Source organism: Myotis myotis, unplaced genomic scaffold (genome assembly GCF_014108235.1).
Source record: "Myotis myotis isolate mMyoMyo1 unplaced genomic scaffold, mMyoMyo1.p scaffold_m19_p_2, whole genome shotgun sequence".
NCBI classification, from domain to species: domain Eukaryota; kingdom Metazoa; phylum Chordata; class Mammalia; order Chiroptera; family Vespertilionidae; genus Myotis; species Myotis myotis.
This window is the reverse complement of record NW_023416324.1, coordinates 101488127-101512711: the sequence shown is the minus strand read 5'-3', so window position 1 is coordinate 101512711 and position 24585 is coordinate 101488127. Positions and strand designations below refer to the sequence as shown.

Here is a 24585-nt window from a genome sequence, read left to right as displayed (position 1 = left end):
TTGTGTTATGTGCATTTTAAATGTTTATTTCCTTTAATTCATAGGAGGGAGGGATTCTTCATCTCAAGAGCACACAGTGACTAGGCCCAGTCAAGAAAAGCCTTTATGGTTCTTTACAAACAGAAGCTCACAGTGAGGTGCTGCACCACAGCCTTTCCCCAGATGTCACAGGCTGTCACTGGAGATGTAGGGATGTTAGGGATCAGATACAGAGATACCAAGGACAAAGGCAGGGGGTGGGAGGGTGGAGTGGAGTGTGGTCCACGTGATGGTTAATGCCTCAGGTCTTGCCCAGAAGGTCAGCATTTTTGACAGTTTGTGATCTTGGAACTTTATTCCACCCCCACCCACGCTGAAGCAGAGGAAGTGTGAGGGAGGAAGTGTGAGATTACAGGAGCAGCCCCAGAGGATAATGGCCACAAAACCCATAGGACCTGGGACCCAGATACGTCTCTAGCCCCACCTTTGTCCACTAAGAACACACCCAGGCAATGGAATGGGCTCTCCCCCAAGCCAGCTTCCTGAGGAACCCAAGAGTCCCCTTCAGAGTAGAGCTGAGGACAAGGTTAGGGCCCACTCGGGATCCTGGACAGTGAGATCAGACCCCCAGGAATTTGGGTGAGGCCAGTGGATTCTGCAGCCCCACCCAGGGCCCTGACCCAGCCCCCTTCCCTTACAACTTATAGGCCAGATGGAGACCCTCTGCTCTCCCTCCAGAAACCCCGGCCTGGCCTCCTCAGTTCTTCAGTCCCTACCTGGGGCCTTGGTTCCTGCAGCACCTGGCTTGGTCACCTGCCCCATCCGAGATTTCCCCGTCCAGTCCTCATCTTCCTCTGCCCTCCCCGCTGGGGTCAGCAGCCCTGTTATGCTTCCAGCGCCGAGGTCCCGAGCCAAGTGCTCTTCCCCAAACTGCTCCCCCCTGCACAGGTGGGCCCCTATGGAAGCAGGGACGGGGCCCCTCAGGCCTCCCATCCACATGTCAGCGAGGGGCTCTGAGAATATGTCCAGCCCTTGCATTACTAAAGGAATGCCAGAGGGAAACCTCCCCTTTCCCTGCCACTGCTCACATATAGGACCAGGGTTCCGCCCTGCAGGCCAGGAGTGCAGTCCCCACCCCAGGCCGGGCTCCAAGAGCCGGGTTCCAGTCCCACCCACATGGCTGTCCCCAGATCCTCAGGATATGCTTGAGACAAGAAAGGAAGCAAATCTGATGACTTAAGAGGAGGGAGGCCCAGCCATTGCAGAGATGGAAGCTTCCTTGGTCTGACATGGGTCTGACATTTTTTAAAACGGGAGGGAGCATCCTGACCCCTGGGGGCCTTCCCTGCAGCCCCCAGAGCCTCACCTGCCCTCCTCTCTCCTTGGGTGAACTGCCTACTTCCACAGGGCCTGAACATCCAGTGGGGAGAGTGGAGGAGCTGTCTGCCAGACCTGAAGGCAGGCCTGGGTGGGGACAAGCCCCAGGCCCTTCAGGGCCCCTAGCAGCTGCCCTGCCATCCCATGTGGTTAGAAAAGGAGAAGCACTGAGGGGTGGGATGGGTGAGGCAGGCAGAGAACTGCTTCGAAGGGCAGTGCAGTCAGGGAAACTCCTAGAGTAGCAGAGGTGTGTCTGAGTTCTGTGCTGAGATGCTGGCTGACTCAGGACCAATGAGCCCCAGGTCATACAAATTAAGGATGGAGTCAGCAATGATGCGGGCTGTGCGCTTCTGGTACCCGCCTGAGGTCACCATGAGGATGGGCACCTGACATCTGCGGGCCACCCGGAACACCAGCTCATCCCGCTTCACGATGCCCTGTTGGGAGATTGGGAAGGTGAGCTCAGGCAGGCCCCGACCCTCATGGTATCAAGAGGTTCTGCTGCAGGTCTAGCCCTGCTTGGACTGCAGCTGTTTCCACCCATCCGCTCTGATATCAGGAGAAGCACCAATGTGGTCCACCTGTCCTGCTGCAGCTGAGTCCTCAGAGCAAACCATCCCCTGCCCTCCCACCCCCAAGTTCAGGACATACCTGTGGGCTAATGGATAGTCCTCCAAGGCGGTCACCCTCGAGGATATCGGTGCCTGCGTTGTACACCATGACGTCGGGAGGATGCTCCTGAAGGGCTCTCTTGAGGTTCCTCTCCACTTTATCCAGGTACTCGTCATCCTCGGTGCCCCATTCCAGCTCTACCTTCCGCCTGATGGCCTCTAAGCGGGACACAGGAATTTCCCCGTGTGCAGAGACAGGAAACTGAGCTCAAGAGGACAAAGATTGCTTGGATCCCTGCCAGTGCCCAAGGAAGGACTAGAAAATAATCTGACTCCAGCACTGCTCAGCCTCTTATTTCACTCAAAACTAAGCTAAAAACACACACACAAACAAACCCATCCTTTTCCTGTCATTGTGGTACTGTCCAATGAATGTCTAGTGAGGACAGTACTGCTAACCCTAAACAACACATCCACATTAGATAGGGCTTTCTTTACCTTAGTGCAATTTGAGGGGTGGGGGAAACTCAGCTAAAAAGAGTACCAAGAGCTGCAAAGCGGGAACCCAAAAGAGAGAAGGGGAACTGCGGATAAAACACCTTGCCCAGACACAGGGATACCAAGCTGTGCCCTCATGTCCAAACCCGGCACATTCAAGATTCATTTCTGAAACTGGTCCCTTGGGGTATACCAGCAGCTGAGTGCCCACAGGAGACTCACTAGCCCTTCCAGCATAAAGGTCCCCAACCCACAAAGTGGGCAGGCGCTCAAGTTTTCATAGCTCATCTGAGCATCTCTGCCTTTAGTTAAGTTGAACCTGCCTGCATTTCTTTTTATTTTACCAACTATTATATTTGAACTAATTTCTTCCATCTTATTTGGAGTACCCTATTTATCTTATTTTCCCTCATTTCCTTTTGCTCATTCCCTGTGTTCTATAGACAGATGCATCCTAGGAGTCTATTTTTATTCTTCTGATGGTTACCCTTAATATAAGGACCCACCCATATGTTTATTAAACAGGCTAATGCAATCTTGAGTGGGTCATGTGACTTCTTTAGGTCTCAATTTCCTCATCTGTACAATGGGAACAATTCCCACCTTGCAAGACCCAGCACATAGGAAATACTCAGGAGAAAGCCCCATCCAAGCATGAGTGAACTCAGGACTGAGGGTAGCAGGCAGCTTACGCTTGGCAAAGCGGTCTCCAGGGTAGATGTGGCGGTTGTAGACATCCATGATGTACACACGCTGGTCACCCATGAAGTCCCGTTCGTGCCCATTGCCCTGCAGGGAGAACATGGGAGCCACTTGCAGGCAAGTGCCCTCAGCAAAGACAGGACCCTCCCTCCAACCCCCACTGCCCTGTGTCTGAACAGTGTGGTTTGCCCTTTGGCAGAGGGTCTCGTGGCTATAAAGTGACAAAGCTAGGATTCAACCTCAAAACCTGGCCCCATGACCTTCCAGCATGATCTTAAGCAAGCCCAGCCCTCTCAAGTCTTCTCCAGGACACAAGGCAGGAATCCTGGCCCCACACCCTCTCAAGTCTGTGGTAGAATTGGCTGGGATCAGGAATGTGAAACATAAACTGTAAGGGCTGTACGCATGTGGTTCAGGAGCTCAGTGTCATGTGACCTTGGAGAAGTCCCACCATCACAAAGCCACAGCAGCAGAGGTGCAGGAGGGCCTTCAAGAACCCAATGCATGCCCTGCCCCACCTGGGACAACAGGAGCCAGACCTGGGTAGCAGTGGCTGAGCAAACCTGCAGCGCATGAATGAGCACTTTCCTGGGGTGCAGGAATACAGGCTCCTGGGCTCTGTGCACAGACTAGGGAGCCACTGAGGGGTTTAAAGCACAAGAATAGCACTACCTGTAGGGATTTTAGGAAGAGCCACCAGCCTGGTTTGGGGAGGCAGTCAGGAGAAGGGAAGAAGGACCCTCAATTTCACAGGAGCATTGGCTGGGGCGAGAGGGGCAGAGGGAGAAAGAAGGACCCTCTGCTTCCAGTCTCTCCAGCACAGAGAGGGTAGGCAATGGGAGAGAGGCAGAGCAGGATGAAGGTGGCGGAGATCTGCCTTGGGGCTCAGGGATGTTTCCAGGGGGAGGAGTCCCACAGTGTAGGTTGTATGATGGAAGCTGATGGGGAACACATGGAGACATGGAGGGGTGCTGAGGAGGGGGCCCAGAAGACCCCAGCCCCCACGGGGCACTCACCTGATGGGCATCAAGATCAACAATGGTGGCCCTGGAGATGCCCTCCACTCGCTCAAACAGAAACTGCCCAGGGGAGGAGAGGGGAGAGGTGAGGACCCACACAGGCCAGAAGACACAGCCCCTCAGGAACTCCCAGGTGGTGAGGGGCCAGGGCAGGAGGACTAGGCAAAGACATCACACACCCATGAGAGCTACGCAGCTCCAGAGAAGCATGTGTGCATGGACAGGGAAGCCCTCCTGGAGGAGGGTCCTGTGCCGCGCCCTGAAGGGCAGAAGTCAGGAGGTGAGCAGGTGAGTGAGGCTGGCCCTCAGTGACACCCCAGGAATCCCGGGGAAATGTGGGGGTTGGGGGAGGAGAAGCCTCCCTTCAAAACTGGGCCAGGAACTTTATTCTACAATCTTTATCTTCCTACAGGTCAGGTCCACATTCCTCCTGTGGGAAGCCCTCCTCCCCTTTCTCCACCCTCCAAGCTCTCCTGTGTGTCTGCCTCCCGAATGCCCAGGGTCTGCTGACCTGTCTCACCCCCACCATTAGTCTGTGTGCCCTGTGAGAACAGGAACCTCAATGACCTGTTCCGGAAGCCCAGACTGAGACCAAGTGCAGCATGGTCAGGGGGAGCCCGGGGGTTCCACAAACATGGAGACCAATGCCAGCTCTGCCCCTCTGGCTGTGTGACATCACCTCTTGGCCTTAGTTTCCTCATCTGTAACATGAGGATTCACTGAGGTAAGCCATGGAGAACAAAGGTTGGCATAGGCTTGAGCCTGTAGTAAATGTCATCAGTATTATTGTGATCATTATTATTTCTACCTCCCCTCACTCTTCTGTAGGGATGCCCTTCTTATATTGTTAATATACATGCTTCTCCCCAGCCCCTGCCATTGCTGAAGGCTGTAATATCTCCCTTTTGTCACAGGCAACACAGAGGAGAGTCAGATCTGGGTTTGAGCCTGAGCCTGGCTGAGTGATGCGGGGACCTTCCTCCCCTCTGAGCCTCACTTCCCTCCTGTATAATGTGGGGTGAGAACACAAACTTGGGAGTGGCAGGGGGTCCCAGGGAGGGCTCTTGGAGGTGATTCCCACATGCTCTCCTGCACACCTTGATGGCAAGCGTGATGTCTGCGTAGGCGCAGAAGCCCCCTCCCCGGTCGCTGGAACAGTGATGGAAGCCACCACCTATGGAAGGCAGACATGATGAAGTCAGGGCCAGGCTTAAGAGCTAGACCTAGGCATACCCCCCTACCCTCCCACGTGCCCTCCCTGCTCAGCTCCCAGGAAGGTTCCTGGGCCTCCAGGTTGACAAAGTGAGCTGCGTGCCTAGATACGTCACTATCCCCAAGTCAGGAGGTAGCTTTGCCATTACAGCCACCCCTGTCAGAGAAAGAAACCTCTTAGGGTATCCCAACAAGTCAGACTCCAGTGTCCACTCACACCTCTTAGGGACAGAGCTCATCCTTCCCAAGACAGTAAGTCTCCATAGAGCTGGGCCTGCCCACATGTGAGTCCTCCTGCCAGAAAAGGGTGGTGGAGCTATGGGGCAGGTTTACCTTGGGAACCCCCAGATTCTGCCCGGGTGGTAGAAAAGGGTGATCAGGCAGGGTACCCTCTGCTGGTCATGGCTACCCATTGCAATGGTGAGGGTCCTAGAGACCAGGGTCCGGCCTCCTCTACCAATCAACCCTGTGACCATAGCCACAGAGGCCAGAGCCCATCCCCCTGCAACCCCTAAAAGAACTGAGCTGCAGGGCTCCTGAAGTTGAGCCCAGTAACTGCCTCACCTGGCAGTGTGAGGCCAGGGCCCGGATACAGGGAACTGCCTCTTTGCACCACCCAAGAGGCTGTCATTGGATCCTAATGACGAGATAACAGCCAACAGTGAACTCCTAACCAGCACGGAGCTCACTGAAGCCTCCCCACAGGACCATCTCCATTTTACAGATTAAGACCCTGAGGCACAGAGAGTGATGCGGGGTTAGCAACTTGCCCTGGGTCACTCAGCTAGCTAATGGCAGAACCAAGATTCAAACCAAGGGCCTCTGAGTCCTCTTGGGACCCCTGTAGAAACACATGGCACATATCACTCACTTGTTTATTCAGCAGAGTATCATAATATCATGGTTAAGCCAGACCTAATGATGGGTATCTGGCCATACCAAGAAGGCCTTGCAGTGTTCACAGTCCAAGATGGGGGTGAGGGAAGGCAGCTATGGGGCTCTGAGAAAACCACTAGGCCTCTCTCGACGTCCATGTTCTCATCAATATAATTGGACTGAACTGAATAATAACACCCAGCTCAGATGAGAGCCGGGACAGAACAAGGCTTCACAAACTGAAGTGCTGAGCCTTCATGAGGAACACAGCAGGGACGAGGAAGGTCATGGGTGCAGACCTCCCATGAGCCAATCTTGTGGGCGAGTCCAAGGGGCTGGGGGAATGCTAGCCCTCAAGGTCCCTGAGAATAAAGTGATGTTGATCTTGGGCAGCCCACCCACCATGACATGGCCAAGCCCCTGAAGGCTGCCCTGGGTCCCAAGAGGTTAATGGAGTCTTTTGGTTTCAGCTTCATGCAGAGCTGTCCAGGGGATGGCACAGGCTTCCTGGGAGAGAGTGAGCTCCCCACCACTGGAAGTATGCAAAGACAGGACTGAGGAGCAATCTGGAGAACTCTTTTAGACAAGGATTCCATGCCAGATGGAGGTACTGGTTCATCCCTCCTACACACCAGAGTCTCCGAACTCATAGCCACTTCCTCCAGGTTCCTTCTGGTCCTCCCTGCCCCCAGGCCTTGGACAGGCCAGCTCCCCCAGGCGGGGCACTCACCCACATTGATGGCCCAGCCTCGCTCCACTGCCAGCTTCCCCGCCTGGGAGACAAGCACAGGGTGAAGGGCAGGGCAGCCCTCTTCTTCACTCACTCATTCACTGAGTCACTCATTCATCCCATAAACACTATTTCCAGCCAGCGCTGAAGTGGGAATGAGCTCTGAGGTGGGGGCTAAGGAAGCACCCACCCCCAGTATACTCAGTCCCAGAAGCAAGTACCAGATTAGCTGGGATGTGCAGTGCAATTTTGTGAAGAAACTGGAATAAATAAAAGTACTTATGATCACACATAAGCTGACAATGATTTTAATGTGGCCTTTAAAGGGAATTAGACAAGTTTTTGCTCATAGAAATATAGTACACTGAATACTGAAATCCACAGGAAATCAAAGTTTAGGGGGAGGGCAGTAAGTAATACTCTAATAAACTAAAAAAAGATACAAATTTCCAGGTTGAAAAGAAAACTATAGTAGTCAACAGGCATTTACCAGGTCTGAATTAGATATCGCACACGGGAGTCTGAAATGATTCTCTACCTCCAATGAACTTGGCAGCCTATGGCTCATTTTAAAGAGAACTACACACAGGACATGAAACCTGTTTTGCTGGGAGTTTTCTTCATGGCCACACCTGCGATGGGAAGACAGGGGAGCACCATCCATCACTGACATCATTTCCATCTTAAATTGGAGTACATTGGAGTGATCACTTTAGGATATGTCTCTGGGGCATGGGGGTGTCTTACACACCAGCAAATACAGTAACTCAATTGGACGTCCCTGAAAAAGGAACAGTGAACTCTGATGCCCTGGGGCAGGAAAGGCTTTGAGAGGAGCTGCTGGGCCTTGAGGAGTACTTCGGTTTTATTCCACTACTAAGTGGGAGGAGGGCATCCATATGGAAAGCCCAGGGTGGGCAACAGCCCAGAGGTAGGAAGGAACCAGGTGTGGGGATCCCCAGCCCAGCCCTGTGTCCCACCTGCCTCCCCACCTACCATTATGGTTCCTCCTGTCTGGATCCGAAGGGGCTTCAGCACCTTCCTCTGCACAAGGAAGTTGGGGAGAAAGATGACAGGGGGGATTTCTGTGATGGTAGCGACAGCAAAGGACCACTGTGGAAAGAGACGCAGGCCATTGGCCTCCTGCTGCCATGCCCAGAGCTCAGAGGCAGCAGCTGGGAAATCAGATTTTCTGTAATGGCAGTTTCCAGGTGTCCTGGGTGAACTCTGGGCCAGGTATAGTTACTATGATAAGAAACAAGAACCCCCACCAGTCTGGCCCCACCAAGTTTGGGGCTCAGTAACGATGTTTATCCAATACAGTTTTTTCAAGCCTATTTGGCCACATTCCTCAGCACTCCAAAGCCCTTGGCTGCCCTCTTGTGCCCACAACAAGAGCTGAGGAGGACTCCATCCTACAGAGGTGCAGACCCAGAAATGACCCAGCCCTCCCACTGTACAGAAGGGGACACTGAGGTCCCAATCAGGGAGGATCTTTCTTGCCAAGGTCACACAGTGAGTCACAGAGCCAAGTCTGGAAACCCAGATGTCCTGCTTCTGCTGCCTCTTCATCTACTGGGAACTGGACTTCCTTTCAGAAGAGGCGTCCTGCCTCCTCTCCAGCTACTGAGGCAGGAGGACTGGGCCACCTAAAAGGCATTTGCACCAATATCAGACACAGCTTTTCCTGTGACCTCTCAGGCCTCTGGGCAAATGTCCCTGCCTTCAGATCCTGAACCACCTCCTGCCTGACTGAGAATGCACCTGGGCCCATGCTGTGCTCCCTGCGCCCACTGATCGCAGGCAGAGACTCGGAGGGCCCAGGGCACGTTGTAAATGTGTATTAAGGTGGGGGCTGGTGCGGTCCTCATGTCAGCATGCTTACAGCCTAGATGGGAAATACTCATATGTGACAAGCCTTGCGATGGAGAAGAACATGGTTTGGGTGGGGTAGGGGCAGACAGGCTTTTTGGAGGTGGTGACATGAAAGCAGAGACTGAAGGTGAACAAGAGTTATCCAGCTATAGGGGTCAAGGTAAAAAAAATGACTACTGGCAGAAGAAAGTCAGTCCATGTTTAACAGAAGTTAGGGACAGCTGGGACACGGAGGGCTGGTCTGCAGCGAAGGCTCTCAGGCATGTCAGGGCAGTGGGAACCTCAGCCAGTGCTTCCCACACTGCTGTAGTTGTAGCAGAACCAGTTAGGGCAGTGGTTCTCAACCTCTGGCCCTTTAAATACAGTTCCTCATGTTGTGACCCAACCATAAAATTATTTTCGTTGCTACTTCATAACTGTAATGTTGCTGCTGTTATGAATCATAATGTAAATATCTGATATGCAAGATGGTCTTAGGCGACCCCTGTGAAAGGGTCGTTCGACCGCCCTTTCAAGGTTGAGAACCGATGAGTTAGGGGAATGAGAATAATGGCAGCCCCAGGGAGGAAGTGAGGGATATGAGGGTCTGGGGAAGGTGAGATGGGGACAGTTAATAGAAGGCATATGGGGAACAGATGGACAAAGGTCCAGGACACAAAGTCAGAGCTCCAGGACTCCAACACTGAAGGGCAAAACCCAGGTTGGAGTCCACTGGGACAAAAAAGGACTGTCCTGGGACCAGAAGGATGATGGCGAGAGTTTGTGCGTGTGTGTGTGTGTGTGTGTGTGTGTGTGTGTGTGTGTGTGTGGTGGCAGGGGGTGGGGGTAGGGACCAGAGGTGCTCAGGAGGCCAGACACAGAGAAAGTTTCAGGAAGCAGTGAGCAAAGTGAGGCTGTGAGTCTGCCAAGGCATCCAGTGAGAGAGAACTGAGAAGTGTGGCCGTTATGATCACAAATCAGGAGAGATTTAGATTTAGGTCTGGAGAGGCCTACAGAAAAAGCATGTGCCTGGAAAGAGCCAGGAAGGGGTGGTTGTAGTGTGAGGGCACCCAGGAGAAGCTGGAGCAGGAGGACAGGACAGGACCAGTCAGCCCCCAAAGGGGCCCCGGTGGCTGAGGCCACTGGCCAACGGGAGACATTTTGTCAGGTTGCCTGCACTGCTATGAACACCTGTGTTGTCAGGCCTCTCAGGCTGGCAGGGCTGAGGACAGAGGGGGAGGCTTGCTCTGCTCCCTCACTCCAGGGAAGGAACCCAAGAGCAGGGCCCATGGGGCATGGATTACTTGTCTGAAAGTAGAGATGACCATGCTGCCTTCCTCAGCCGTTTTTAAACAGCAGCCTCTCATGCAAACCACACGGCCTGCACTGTTTCTGCCACCTGAGCCAGCCCATATAAAGGAGTTCCTAGAACCCTATGTCAACCAATAGGACTGAGGTTTTCCCTGTCCAATTGGATCTGCGCACCTATATCACCCATCAGCATTTTCTCCAACCAATCAGATCAGCTCCATTCTCACCAATCAGGACAGTGCCTTTTGGACCAAACTGAGGATATGGAGTCCTCATAGGCTGAGAATGGACTGACAGGGATTTATCTGTATTAGACCAGCTCCCTTCTGGCTCCTGCAGTGCATTTTCCCTTTCCACCAGAGACTGGGGACTGGTTTCTGGGCTGGGCTGGAGCCGACTAAACCAGAGCAGAGCTGTTAGCCTGAGAGGCCTCATCTGAGGGCCATTTTGCCCCAGGGCCACCTCACAGCCATGCTGTATTGCAATTGGGCTGTTTGCACAGAATAACGTTTCCTTCTTCGCTGCACCCCAAATTGGGGATTCCTGTTGGCATAGAATCAGTAGCAATGACCACTGGCTGACAGTGTGTGCATATGCATACGTGGGTGGGGGACAGACCTAGGTGGAGGACAGGGCGGCCAGCTCCCCTGTTCATCACGCCATCTCACTGCCCACCACAGGCCTGGCAGACGAAAGGCCTGGAGCCACTGTTTTCTTGGAAAAAATGAGTGAATACTCAACAGAGCCTCTGAAGAAACACATTAAGTGACTGCCTGCCATCACAACCAGCAGAGGGAGGGTCTGAATAGAAACCAAGCCACACAACCTCCTAGGGCAGGGGTGGGCAAACTTTTTGACTCGAGGGCCACAATGGGTTCTTAAACTGGACCGGAGGGCCGGAACAAAAGCATGGATGGAGTGTTTGTGTGAACTAATATAAATTCAAAGTAAACATCATTACATAAAAGGGTACGGCCTTTTTTTTTTTTTTTTTTTTTAGTTTTATTCATTTCAAACGGGCCGGATCCGGCCTGCGGGCTGTAGTTTGCCCACGGCTGTCCTAGGGTCTGGGATGGACACTACCTCAAGAATAGCTTTCTCTAAGAGGATTCCACAGCAGCTATAGCACAATGGCTCTCCATCAGGAAGGGTCCACACCAATGAGTTTGGGAAGTCCTGCATATTTGCCCCCTCCTGGAAGGTCACATCCCATGCTGGCACATTAAAGGCTCTGAGAAGTTCTGCTACAGAATCCCCTGTAACGCTGCTTCACCCCTTGCTTCCCAAATTTCCTACTACAAACCTCCGCCTGCCCGCTTTGCTTTTAATATAACAGTAGAGGCCCGGTGCACAAAATCGTACACTAGTGGGGTCCCTTGGCCTGGCCTGCGGGATCAGGCCGAAACTGGCTCTCCGACATTTCCTGAGGGGTCCTGGATTGCGAGAGTGTGCAGGCCAGGCCAAGGGACCCCACTGGTGCATGACTGGGGTGGGGAGGGACACGAGAGGTTGGCCAGCCGGGAGGGACTGTGGGAGGGCTCCAGGGCATGTCTGGCCTGACTAGCTCAGTCCCAATCGTCTAGCTAGTCCCGATCAGCCGGACCCCAGCAGCAAGCTAATCTACTGGTTGGCGCATCTGCCCCCTGGTGGTCAGTGCATGTTATAGTGAGCAGTTGAGCGGCCTTAGCATATCATTAGCATATTACGCTTAGATTGGTTGAATGGACGACCAGACACTTAGCATATTAGGCTTCTATTATATAGGATACTGTACTGATCTTCACAAAGATGCAGTCATATAGGATAATACTGGGGAAACTGAGCTAGAGCATGAATTTTACATGGGCCAAGCATTAAGTCACAGCACATATGGGTTTCAGCCAAAGGGACCAGCTCCCACAGGAGAAGGTGCCTATCAACACTTCTCGACTTCTGCCCATGTAAACACGGCTGGACACATCAGCCTTCTTCTCAGCCCAGCTGTGGCTCCTGTGCAAGGCAGTGGTGTAGCTCACTAATGAACTATCCAATCCAGTAGCTGCCAGCTACAAATGGCTACTTGCATATAATTTTAAGTTAATTAAAAAAAAATTAAGTTTTTAAAATTAAAATTTGTTCCTCAGTCACACTAGCCACATTTTAAGTATTTAATGGCCACATGTGGTTACTGACTACTGGACTGGACAGAGCCTTCCTAGAACATTTCCATCAGTATAGCAAGTTCTGTTGGATAAAGCTACCCTAGAAAGAAACAGTGGCCAGGGTGAAACATAAATGGAAGGAATGGGACAGGCTGGGGGGTGGGGGGTGGTGGAGACAGATGCTCCAGTGCCAGGAACAGATACACTATCTGGGAGGTGCAGCGGGCTGCATTGGGACTACCCAAACTTGCCAGCAGGCCAGGCCCTCTGACAGCCTGGCCCCAGGCAAGGGCATTGAAGGCTGGATGGGAGCAGGAAAGGGACAAGGTTCATAAGTCTTCCTCAGAGTCAACTTGTCTAACTCTGGACTCTGCCACTGCAATATAAATTTGAACACAGCCCTCTACTTAACTGTGCCTCCATCCTCCTGTCTCCTCATCCATAAAACAGGAGCTCCTCCCAACTAGGCCTCGAATGAGGACTTAGACCATTGGAGAGGCCTGTCCTCAGTGCCCAATCTAAAGTCCCCCTACCTGGCCCTTCGACCCCTGCCTTTGCTTCATCTTTGTACACAGCACTGGTCTCTACCTGACAATAACAATACCTCTATTGTTATCTGTCCCTCCCAGAAGAATGCAGCTCCAGGAAAGCAGGCACACACTTGTTTCCTGCTGCACAGGCAATGCTGAGAATGATGCCTGGCACACAGTAGGTGCTTGCTGCACATGCTGTCAATCTTCCCCAGATCCCTACCTGCAACCTCTCCTGAGGAGGCCATCTCACCTGTCCCATCCCAGGAGAGCCTGTGAGAACCTGGCCTCTTGCTGCTGAGACAATGCCCTGTCTATAGCACACCCCGTGGGATCAGGCTGAGGTCACAATCCTGGTGAACCCACGTGTAGGCCCAGTTTTTTCTCCTGTTTTCTCTGCCTGACTCCCTCTCCCAGAGGGTTCTCCTGGAACCTTGCCCCAGGTAAATCCCTGCTGCAGGCTCTGTTTCTAGGGCTGTGCTTCTCCAAGTATGGCTCCTGAACCAGCAGCAACAATGGCACCTGAGAGCTTGTTAGACATGCACATTCTCAGGCCCACCCCAAACCTCCTGAATTAGAAACTGGAAGTGGGGCCCAGCAATCTGTGTTATAACAAGCCCTCCAGAGGATCTGAGGCTTAAGAAAATTTGAGAACCACTACTCTAGGGAACTTGACCTCAGACAGTGCTGAACAAATGAATGAATGAGCTACAGTGAACCTGTGAGGTTTACCCCAGCCTGATGCCCATGGCCCACCAAAGTGCATGGCCTATGTGCTTGCCCATCCCAGCGCCTGGTCATATATCAGGGCCTTTGTGCCCAACTACTTGGTTTGGGTCAGGACTTTCCAGCAGTGAAGTGGGAGCAAAGGGAGAGAAGGGGGAGAGGGGAGTCCCACACAATCATCTCAGTTGATGACCAAATAAGCCTCTGACAAAATCTAACACCCTTTCATAAAATCAATCAACAAGTTAGGAACAAAAGGGAACTCCCTCAACATGACAAAGGGTGTTTCTCTCTCTCTCTCTCTCTCTCTCTCTCTCTCTCTCTCTCTCTCTCTCTCTCATACACACACACACACACACACACACACACACACACAATCCCATTGCTAACATCATACTCAATAGTAAAAGGTTAAAAACCTCCTACCTAAGATCAGGAACAAGCCAAGGAAGACTGCTTTTGCCACTTCTGTTCAACTGGAAGTACCACCCAAAGCAATCTGTGTTTATATATATATATAAAAGGCTAATATGCAAATTGTCCCCACAGGAGTTCGACCAGGAGACTTGGAGTTTGATCGCTCACTATGACATGCACTGACCACCAAGGGGCAGCGCAACATGAAAGAAGGCCCCGGCAGGCAGCCAGAAGGCTCCGAGAGGCCCTGATTGCCAGCCCAGCCTAGGGAGTCTAATCATGCACGAATTTCGTGCACTGAGCCCCTAGTTAGAAAATAAAAAGAAATAAAATGCCTCTAAATTGGAAAGGAAAGTGGAACTTCTCCCTATATTCACAGTTGGCATGATGTTATATTTAGGAGATCCTAAAGAACAAACACAAACACAAACCCCCAATTAAACCTAATAAATAAATTCAACAAAGTGCAGGACATAAGATCAGCACACAAAAATTAGTTGTATTTCTATACATTAACAACAAAATCCAAAAAGAAAATTAAGAAAGCAATTCCATTTACAATAACATCAAAAATTAAAATACTTGGAAATAAATTGAACCAAGAAGAACCAAGAACCAAGTAATTTACACTGAAAATTACAGAACATTGCTGATGCAAAAACTTAAAGATCTAAATAAACTGAAAAATATCTTGTGTTCGTGGATTGACCTAATATTGTAAAGATGGCAATTATCTCCAAATTCATCTGCAGATTCAATATAACCCCTATAAAAATTTCAATGGCCCTTTTTGCAGAAACAGAGAAGCTGATCCTGTAATTCATATGGAATCTCAAGGGACCCTGAATAGCAATCTTGAGAAAGAACATAGTTAGAGGATTCACAACTTCAAAAAATTCCCAATTTCAAAAAGTACTACAAACTTAGTAATCAAAACATAGGATTGTGGTATTGCATAGGATCGCCATATAGATCAATTGCAAAGAACTGACAGTCCAGAAATAAATCTATATGTCTATAGCCAATTGGTTATCTACAAGAGTGCTAAACCAGTCAATAGAGAAAGAACAGTCTCTTTAACAAATGGTTCTGGGAGAACTGGATATCCACATGCAAAAGAATGAAGGATGCTTATCTCACACCATATACAAAAATTAACTCAAAATGAATCCAAGACCTAAATATAAGCTAAAACTATAACACTCTTAGAAGAAAACACAAGGGTAAAATCTTCATGACCGTGGGTTTGGCAACACAGTCTTAGACACCAAAAGCAGCCAACAAAAGAAAAACATGGATAAACTGAACTTTAGCAAAATTTAAACATTTTGTGCATCAAAGGACATTATCAAAAAAGTGAAAAGGCAACCCACAGGATAGGCAAAAATATTATTTGCAAATCACATAATATCCAGAACATATAAAGAACTACAACTCAACAGCAAAGACAAATATCCAATTTTTAAAATGGACTTCAATAGGCATTTCTTCAAAGAAGACATATAAGTGGCTAAAATGCACATGAAGAGATGCTTAATGTTATTAACCATTACGGAAATGCAAATTATAACCACAATAAGATACCATATCACATCCACTAAATTAGCCACAATAAAAAATAAAACACAGAAAAATACGTGTTGGTGAGGATGTAGAGAAGATGGACCCCTTGTGCTGTTGTTAGAAATGTAAAGTGGACCATGCCTGGGTAGCACAGTTGATTAGAGCATTGTCCCAATATGCCAAGGTTGTGGGTTCATTCCCTGGTCAGAACACAACAAATTGATGTTTCTCTCCTCCCATCCTCTTTCACTCTAAAAATCAATAAGTTAAAAAAAAAAATAGAAATGTAAAATGTGTAGCTGCTGTGGGAATCATTTTGGTGATTCCTCAAAAAGTTAAAAATAATTTCCATACAACTCAGCAATTCCACTCCTAGGTATATAACCAAAATAACTGAAAACAGGTACTCAAACGAATACTTGTACCTATGTTCATAGCAACACTATGCACAAAGACCAAAAGCTGGAAATAACTCAAAATCTATCAGCTGATAAATAAACAAAATGTGGCATATCCACACAATGGAATATTATTCAGCTTTAATAAGGAATGAAGAACTGATGCATGCTGCAAGGTAGATGATTCTTCACACTGTGCTCAGTGAAAGAAGCTGGACACAGGAGGTCACATATTCTATGAATCCAGGTATACTTATGTAAAACAGCCAGAAAAGGCAAAACCAGATGGTGGTAACACCCGTAGCGGGGAGGGAGGAATAGGAGCAACTGCTTAGTGTGGAAGGGTTTCTTTTGGGGTGATGAACATGTTTTGGAACTAAATAGAGGTGATGGTTTACACAGCATTGTAAATTTACTAAAGGCCACTAAATTTTATACTTTAAAATGGTTAATGATTAATTTTATGTCATGTGAATTTTACAATAAAAGAAAAAAGAGAAAAAAGAAAGGAGAGAAGGAAAGATAAGAGAGAATCATAGACCCTGAGGGGTCCCATTTCCCCTGAGACTTTCCTGGGACATCTGCCTTCTGGTGCTGTGTCTCTGGAAACTGTGCTTCCCTTTCTCCCACAGGACTGTGATACTATAAGGGCAGTGACTAGGCCCGATTCACATGTCGGTTTCCTGGGGGTCAGGCCAAAGTTTCTGAGGCGTCTTTGTCTTTTTTCTCTCACATGCCCCCTACTCATCTGAACAACAGAATATCTTGTTGTTCAACCGCTGCTTGCTGCCTGGTCTGAGAGCCCAGGACCTCTCCCAACGAGTACTACACAACCTCCTTCCTCGCTGGTCTCCCTGCTTCTGTCTTGACAGCCTATCCTTACCATAGCTGCCAAGCAACTTGGCTAAAACCTAGATCAGGTCATGTCCCTCTGCTTAACACATCCATGGCTCCCACCTCTCTCAGAGCAAAGCCACAGCAATGGGTGCCTGGCCCTATCCTCTTCTGACCTCACCTCCTACAAGACTCCCTTCATCCCCTCCAATCCAGCCACATCGCCTTCCTTGTGCCTACAACACACTGGAGATACCACTGCCTCGTGACCTTTACACGTGCTCATTCTTCTTGGAATGCCCTCCTGGATGCCCCCATAGCGTACTCCCTCACTGCCCTCAGCTCATGGTCACATCAGTAAGGTCCTCTGTGATCCCCCATTTCAAACTGCGGTCTTTCCCACCCCATTTCCCCCCCAAGGCACTGAGCACCTTCTAAGATACTATATAATTGATTTGATTTTTTTATGACATTAGCTGACTCTCCATCTAAATGCTAGCTCCAACAAAAGATCTGGTCTCTTTTGTTCCATCCTGTCTCCCTGCATCTAGAACAGAGCATGATGCTCACTAAATACCTGCTGCATAAACATGTCCTGGGCATTGCCCAGTTTGGGATGCGCAAGGACAAGATATCAAATCTGCATGACACATCCCATGGCACACTGTCACTGGGGTCAGCAGGAGGCAAGAGCCGGCACTGGCCCAACCCAACCACTACCCTCAGTGGGGCCACCTCTGGGCCTTGCACACAGTAGGTGCTCAATAGACACTTGCTTCCCTGAAAGGATATCATCTGTCAAACATCAGACTACAGCATCTCCTTCAATGCCCTGTTTATTAAGTATCAAAGGCTACACCAGTGCAGGGCCAGGCATGAACCCCGGAACATGGGTGGGGGGGCAGAGTGGAGGTGGGGCAGGGGAGAGGGTGTATGTTTCACTGCACACACAGGACAGCCAAGGAAGAGCAGCCCTGGGAAACCTACATGAACTCTTCAGGTGTCCACAGCAGAGAAAAGAGAAGAGAAAACTGCATTTTTCTCTCGCTGTCTGAGTTACTCCTGACAGAAGAGAACTCAAGAGGACTGTTGGCTCCGGATGAGGGAGACAAGGAACACTTCTGTCAGGCTACTGTGTGATACAGGAGCCCAAGAAGGGGAAATGGGAGGAGTAACTCAGACAGCGAAAGAAAACTGCACCCTGTTTGCAGAGTGAATGGGATATTCCTACGCTGCAACACCTAGGTGCCAGACAATGCCTGAAGTGGACATGGGTCTCACCTGAGCGTGAAGGGTACAGCACACCTATCACTCTTCTACAGCACATGGAAGAGAATCCAAACTCTTCCCACAGTCTACAAAACCCTGTATAGCCTGGTGCTGCTGGCCTCCCTGAGCACACCACATGCCTTTTCATTATCTCAGTCCCTTCGACTTGGCTAATCAATCACACTTCTTCCGTTGCAGAAGGCTCACTCCAAGTCTGAGGCTCTGGAGCATTCTTTCTTTAAAGCTCCATCTATGTCACCTACTCCTTATTATTTAGTCTCAGCTCAAACCTCACCTCCTCTGTGAGGCCCTCCCTGATTGCTCAGTCTAAATGAGCTTACTTCCATCCAGGGACCTTCTATTCTTTTTTCCTTCATAGCCAAGGTGTATCCTCTTTCTGGGCCTAAGCTTTTCCACCTATGGAGGGGAGGACCCTGGTGACCTCTACTATGGCTCTTAGTCTAAAATGAATCTTTCTTTATTTTTTTTTAATATATTTTATTGATGTTTTACAGAGAGGAAGGGAGAGAGATAGATAGTTAGAAACATCGATGAGAGAGAAACATCGATCAGCTGCCTCCTGCACATCCCCCACTGGGGATGTGCCTGCAACCCAGGTACATGCCCTTGACCGGAATCGAACCCGGGACCCTTCAGTCCGCAGGCCGACGCTCTATCCACTGAGCCAAACCGGTTTTGGCTGAATCTTTCTTGAAAAGAACATTTCATTTCATTTATTGGGGTGACACTGGCTAATAAAGTTACATAGGTTTCAGGTGTATAGAGCTCCCACACTCCTAGGGGCAGAGAACCTGTTGCATGCCTGACCCCACCAGGGCAGGCTAACAGCACAAGTCTGGATGCGACCCCTTACCCAGCCCTCCACTCTGCTCCCACAAAGGGGACTGACTAACTGCCTCCACCTCAGAATCTCAGCACTGATGACAGCTGTCGGCCCGAGTCTAGAAGGAGGTCATGAGCAGAGAGCCTGTAGGTGGGATTTTAAAATCTTAAATGAGTAAACACATTAAGAAATCAGGAACTGTCACTTAATAATCTGGATTTCTGGCTTTGCTTCAAAGCCACGCACTCTGGCCATGCTGAGCCTACAGTGGGGCTGGGTAGCAGCCACCCACTTGGGAAGGGCAGCAGCTTCCAGTTCACCCATACACCACTATCTGCATGACCAGGTATGTTCCCTGCTGGGCCCTAGGGGTGTCAAACTCATTTTTAACGCAACAGTTTTCAACAAGTCTTTAGCAGTACAAGTTCTTAGAACAAAATCTTAAACTTCAATCCAATATAAAAGTAGACCAAATAGAACAGCTTGGATTGGATAGGGACAGGGCTTGGACTACCCTGTCCATCATCTCAGCGGGTCTTTGCAGCCTGTTCATAGAGCACAGATTGAAAGTCATTAATATAGAAGCCCCAATCCCTGTGAAGTTTCACTCTCTACCAACTGGACATCCCTGCTCTCACAATTCCAGAGATGGGGAACTCATAACCCCTGGAGCAATCTAGCCATCCCTGGTGTCTGCCTTTTCATGACACCTCACTCCTCTTGGGACCACAGACCCACATGCTTCCCCTGTGCTATGGACAGGAATTGAGTCCCTTTAGGCTGTGCTTTCCCAGGCTGAGCTGCCCTCCCCTGGCCACTCCTCCTGGCTGGCAGCCCTTCTGGCCCTTGTACCTTCAGCTCGTTGAGATAACGTCTCGTGTGCACCACCAGCAGGTCTTCCTCTGAGGCTTCCCGTGCCTCTACCAGCATGCCGTCTGACAGAAGCTTCTCTTCTGAAACCACAAAGTGGGCACCATGCTTCCTTGCTGGGAGGGTTCAGCCCAGACCCTCCCACAGGCTGCAAACCTGGCCTCTGTCAGCCCTGCCCCAGGAGAAGGTGGGCATTGCTAGTTTATGGACATTCTGTCAACAGGCCACCTCCCAGGCCAGTGTGAACAATGGCCAGGCCCTTAGGCCAGGAGACTTCAGACATTGTGCACACAAAGATCCTTTCCAAGCCACTGATAGCCACGAGGTGAGCTCAGCGTGTCTGGAAAACTTTCAGAGGCAGATGACACATGGGTCAATGATGTTGAGCCTCTAGGTGAGAAAAGTTCTTTGATCAATTCTCCCCCCCAACTTCTGATGGCATCCTGGGAGGCTCAGTGTGGTGTGGCCTCTCTTTAATCCCTGCCTGACCCATGATCATCTCCCTTTTTAACCCCCCAAAAAGCACTCACAACCTGCAGCAACAGTAAGCAGCAGCCTGAATTGAATTATACTCTTGTTTTCAATGCATTTATATTTCCCACGATTTTCTATTTATGGCAAGTGAAACCAGCTTTCCCATTTAGATGACATATGTTTCCTTTTAAAACAAGTTTATTTAAGTTTTTAAAAATGAAGGTTAAGTCAATAAAAAATATGAAGTAAAAATGGAACAGGTGGTATGAAGAGATGGCAAGGTCCCAAGAGTGGTTTGCAAATGACCGATGTTTAGAAAGCACTGCATTATTTCATCACCCTCACATACACCAGACAAGATTTGCTCCATTTTTCAAAAGAAGAAACTGAGGTCCAGAGACGAAATGCTCTGCAGCGGTCGGCAAACGCATTAGTCAACAGGGCCAAATATCAACAGCACTTCTTCAAAATAGACTCGCCCAGGCCGAAAACCGACTTCTGCGCATGGGCCACAAAATTTCAATCGCACTGTACACGCACCCGCACGTGGTATTTTGTGGAAGAGCCACACTCAAGGGGCCAAAGAGCCGCATGTGGCTCGCGAGCCACAGTTTGCTGACCACTGCTCTAGAGCACAGTGAGAACAGGCCCATGATCCTCTGGGTTCTAGGGAAATCAAAGGGACAAACAAGGTCAGAATCTAGGGGACCTGTTTTAAAGTGTTACCCTTAGGAATCAACCCTGGCAGAAACCAACTAGTTACATACATTTCTCACATATAGTTCCACATACAGTAGGTACTCCCCCTACCCACCCCCAGGACATTTTATGGCTCCCCAGTGTCTTCAGGCAAAGGGCCAGCTCTTTTCTTGGAGGCACCCAAGGCCCTTCACCATATGACCCCTGACTCCTTTCCACCTACATGCTCATAGGAGAAAGGAGAGAACTCAAGAGGACTGTTGGCTCCGGATGAGGGAGACAAGGAACACTTCTGTCAGGCTACTGTGTGATACAGGAGCCCAAGAAGGGGAAATGGGAGGAGTAACTCAGACAGCGAAAGAACTACAAGGTGAGGGCAGGCTGGCTCTGCTCACTTTGCCAGAGTTTGCACCGCTGCACACAACTTGTATTCTTTTCTAGTTAATATTTTTCTGTGAATACTCACTGTAGTCACTACTGCACACTGAAAATAAGTATCACTTGCCATAAATAGAAGTTAGCCAGAAATTTAAAAAAAATACAATAGAAACTGTTATTAATCTCTAATTTGATTCTATTTTCTGCAAGGTTCAGAGCCTCCGGCTTGCTCTGGATTTGTTAAAAAGGGAGATGGGCTTAGTGTTTAAGATAGGGTAGCCCAGGGGTCCTCAAACTTTTTAAACAGGGGGCCAGTTCACTGTCCCTCAGACCGTTGGAGGGCCAGACTATAGTTAAAAAAAAACTATGAACAAATTCCTATGCACACTGCACATATCTTATTTTGAAGTAAAAAAACAAAACGGGAACAAATACAATATTTGTATTTGCATGTGGCCCGCAGGCCGTAGTTTGAGGACCCCTGGGCTAGCCCCACAAATGAGATTTTCTCCATGGTGTGATCAGAAGAACTGAGTCATCCTATACCAGGTAACATTTCGGTAACACTTCCTACTTCCCTCAGTGAAAGCACCTTGGATACAGAGGGAACAACAATATCCTGGCACTAGCCTACTGTAATGCCTGGATTTTCCACACCACAGTTCAAACAGTGCAAGCCTGACCTTGCCCAGTGGGATGAGCCATGAAGGGTAGGAGCCTGGAACTCTGAGTTTCAGACAACTGCTACTTAGTAGCTATGTGACTGTGAGCATGTTTCCTAACTTTTCTGGGACACAGTTTCCTCCATTTGTAACCAATGGAGTTGGAGCAAAAGTTTTCTTCTTGGACTCTCTGAGCTTGTGGTGGATGGACATTGGAGTCCTCCAAACTTCAGCTTCCTGTGTCCATCATTAATTAGCTCCCTTTTACTGGATTTCTAGGAGAAGACACAGAACTTAGGTCCAGAGCGACGGGGAGCCAGGGAAGGTTTGAGACAGGGACATATGCTTAGAAGTTTGTGTTGGAAAGTCCCTTTTCACAGCATGGGTGGAAGGCAGTCTGAGGGCTGAGGCCGGAGTCAGGGGAGTCTGAAGCTTGTGTTAGGGAAAGGCAACGGGGGAAGGTAAAGGAAGCAGATGTAGGGTCCAAGGTGGGACTGCCATACCTTTTAGAAAGCTGATCACCTTGCCCCATTTTCCGGCGTCAAAGGGATGCAGCTTCTCCAGGCCCATGAAGGTTATATTGTAGCGGGAGGAGTACACGATGGGCCACCGGGTCTCGGGCACGTGCTGGTACAGCTGGGTTGTGTGCGGCCTTCAGTAGGCATGGGGACAGAATAGACAGATAGGGATGGTCTCAGTGTGAGAAGCAGACTCCCACTCTGCACCAGACGGCTTTGATTTACCCGACAGACTTGACCTGGTACCACCAGGTCCCTTAGCCCCAGAAAAGAGGCCCCACAGCAACAACAAGAATAGCGGATCCTTACTGAGCATTGGCTCTTTCCCTGCATTATCCAACCCAATCCTCACAGCATTCCTGGGAAGTAGGCACCACCATCTCCCATCTCACCAAAGGCTTTGCGAGGGGACTAAGGCCGGAGCAGCGGATGTACACCCAGGTGCGTCAGGCTGCAAGACCTCAGCACCTCACTTCCACATTCTAACAATTACACCGAACAGCTGTGTGGCCCTAGGCCTCAGTTTCCTATAAAATGTGTGCCTGTTTCGGGGATGGAGAAATGCATCTAAATAGCTGAGCAAAGAAAGCGTCCTGATCATGAGAGCCGGGCTCCAAAACAGACGTTAGAGGCTCGCACGGTGGTGGCCCAATAAGGAGCCGGTGCCAGTCAGCCCCTCTCCGCGGCGCAGCTTACTCCCCACCCCACCCATCGCACCTCCGCGGCTGCTGCCACCGCCGGGGCCTCCGCAAGGCTGGATGGGCCCGAGAGCAGACGTCGGACCCGCGCCCCGTGACGGCCTCCTGTTCCTCCGGCTGCAGAGAAACGGCTCGGGGTTGAGTCGGCGCGGGGCCCGCCTGGGTACATCCGGCCCAGCGTCCCCTCGCCCGCCATACCTGGGCCCGCACCTGGCCGGCCCGCCGGCCGCCCGGGCCCTGGTGCTCCAGCCCACGGCGACCCCTGGGAACCCGGGGGACTAGGACTGGCGCCCGCACGCGCCCCCCGCCACACTCACATCCCGCAGCTGGGCCCTCCCAGCGCCGACCACCGCTCCAGGACCCGGCGGGGCGGGGCGCGGTCCCGCCCAGGACACGCCCCCGGCCTCGCCGCCTCCATGGGGCGGAGCTCCTCAGGCTCGGCCCCGCCGCCGCGCTCGCGTCACAGAAGGTCGGAGTCCTGGCTCGGCCCCGGCGGGAGGGAGGCCACGCCCCCGGCGCCCCGGGAGCGCGAAGGGCCGCCTCCTCGGACCAGCCGGGACTCTCCCGGCTCCCTGGGGAGCCGAGTTGGAACGCGCGGCCTTGCCCCGCCGGGGAGGCGCTGAGCGAGGCCGCCGGCTGCGCCCCGCCTCCGCGCGCTCGCGGGCCTGCGGGGCTGCGGGCCGAGCTGAGACGGAGTCGCTGTGACCTTGGTCTGCGTCCGCGCGCCGCGCCGGGGTCTCTGCTTCCCGAGTGTCTGCAGCGTGAGGTCTGTGCGCGGGCCGCAGGCGACCCCCCTCTGACCTGCGGTCACGCGCTCCCCGCACCGGGGTGAAGCCCCAGCCCGGTCTTTGGCAGCTCGGAGTTGACACAAGCACTCCCCACGCCAGCCGTAGGCTCTCTCAGCCTCCGTTCTTCATCGACACAACCCTGAACCCGCCGGTGATTCAGTCCTCAAGGCGCCGTCCCTCGCGACTCCCCCGACCCGGGAGGGAAGCCAAAACTATCCCCAGGGGCAGCTGACAGTCTTGGGCTGGACGCTGGGAGGAGGCCACAACAATAGAGCCCCAAAGGACAGAGACAATGGGCCTCTGTAGGCCCAGCTGCTGACCCCAGGGCTGCCAGGAGCTGGGATCCCTGGTGGCTCCATGAGGGCTGGTGACAGGGTGGGCATCCTGAAGGAGAGGGCACAGACATTTGACCAGTGCCTTCCATGTACTTGTCACTTGATTGCATGATGGCATTGAATTCTCACAACCCAATCCTATGAGGTGGTGCCCTCACACCCCAATTTTATCATGAGGTCACTGAGGTTCAGGTCTGGATTAAACCCTTACTCTATCACCTACCAGCCCAGTGTCCTTGGTCAACTTGCTTTAGGTCTCTGGTCCTGCATTT

General features: G+C 50.9%; 1 protein-coding gene and 1 non-coding gene across 19 annotated transcripts; one reads left to right on the top strand and one right to left on the bottom strand.

Annotated features, from left to right (window-relative positions):
- Window positions 1–90: 90 nt before the first annotated feature.
- Window positions 91–23667, bottom strand: HDAC11 (histone deacetylase 11). Of its 18 annotated transcripts, none has more exons than XM_036350358.1 (11): window positions 23508–23604; window positions 23210–23307; window positions 22478–22626; window positions 19744–19844; window positions 8001–8117; window positions 7005–7047; window positions 5284–5360; window positions 4184–4246; window positions 3158–3254; window positions 2008–2186; window positions 91–1793 (listed from the first exon to the last, which is right to left on the bottom strand). In XM_036350358.1, exons 3-11 carry the CDS (start codon window positions 22542–22544, stop codon window positions 1590–1592), a joined length of 948 nt encoding a protein of 315 aa, XP_036206251.1. In that variant the 5' UTR covers window positions 22545–22626; window positions 23210–23307; window positions 23508–23604; the 3' UTR covers window positions 91–1589. The 18 variants fall into 18 exon arrangements, with proteins under 18 accessions (XP_036206251.1, XP_036206234.1, XP_036206232.1 ...); XM_036350341.1 differs by lacking the exon at window positions 23508–23604 and adding an exon at window positions 23401–23419; XM_036350339.1 differs by lacking the exon at window positions 23210–23307 and having other exon boundaries at window positions 23508–23639.
- LOC118678052 lies at window positions 2367–2486 on the top strand. The gene has a single exon (XR_004974726.1). It is a non-coding gene; the product is annotated as a U4atac minor spliceosomal RNA (small nuclear RNA).
- Window positions 23668–24585: the final 918 nt, after the last annotated feature.

What these genes read in the sequence shown, in the direction of transcription:
- HDAC11 (XM_036350340.1), bottom strand. Translation starts at nt 23,608, where the DNA reads ATGGAGGCGGCGAGGCCGGGGGCGTGTCCTGGGCGGGACCGCGCCCCG. An exon ending in GGTGATCAGCTTTCTAAAAG is followed by an intron (nt 19,845 to 22,477) that starts GTATGGCAGTCC and finishes TTGTGGTTTCAG; the next exon opens with AAGAGAAGCTTCTGTCAGAC. An exon ending in AGACAGGAGGAACCATAATG is followed by an intron (nt 5,361 to 8,000) that starts GTAGGTGGGGAG and finishes TGCCTTCCATAG; the next exon opens with GTGGTGGCTTCCATCACTGT.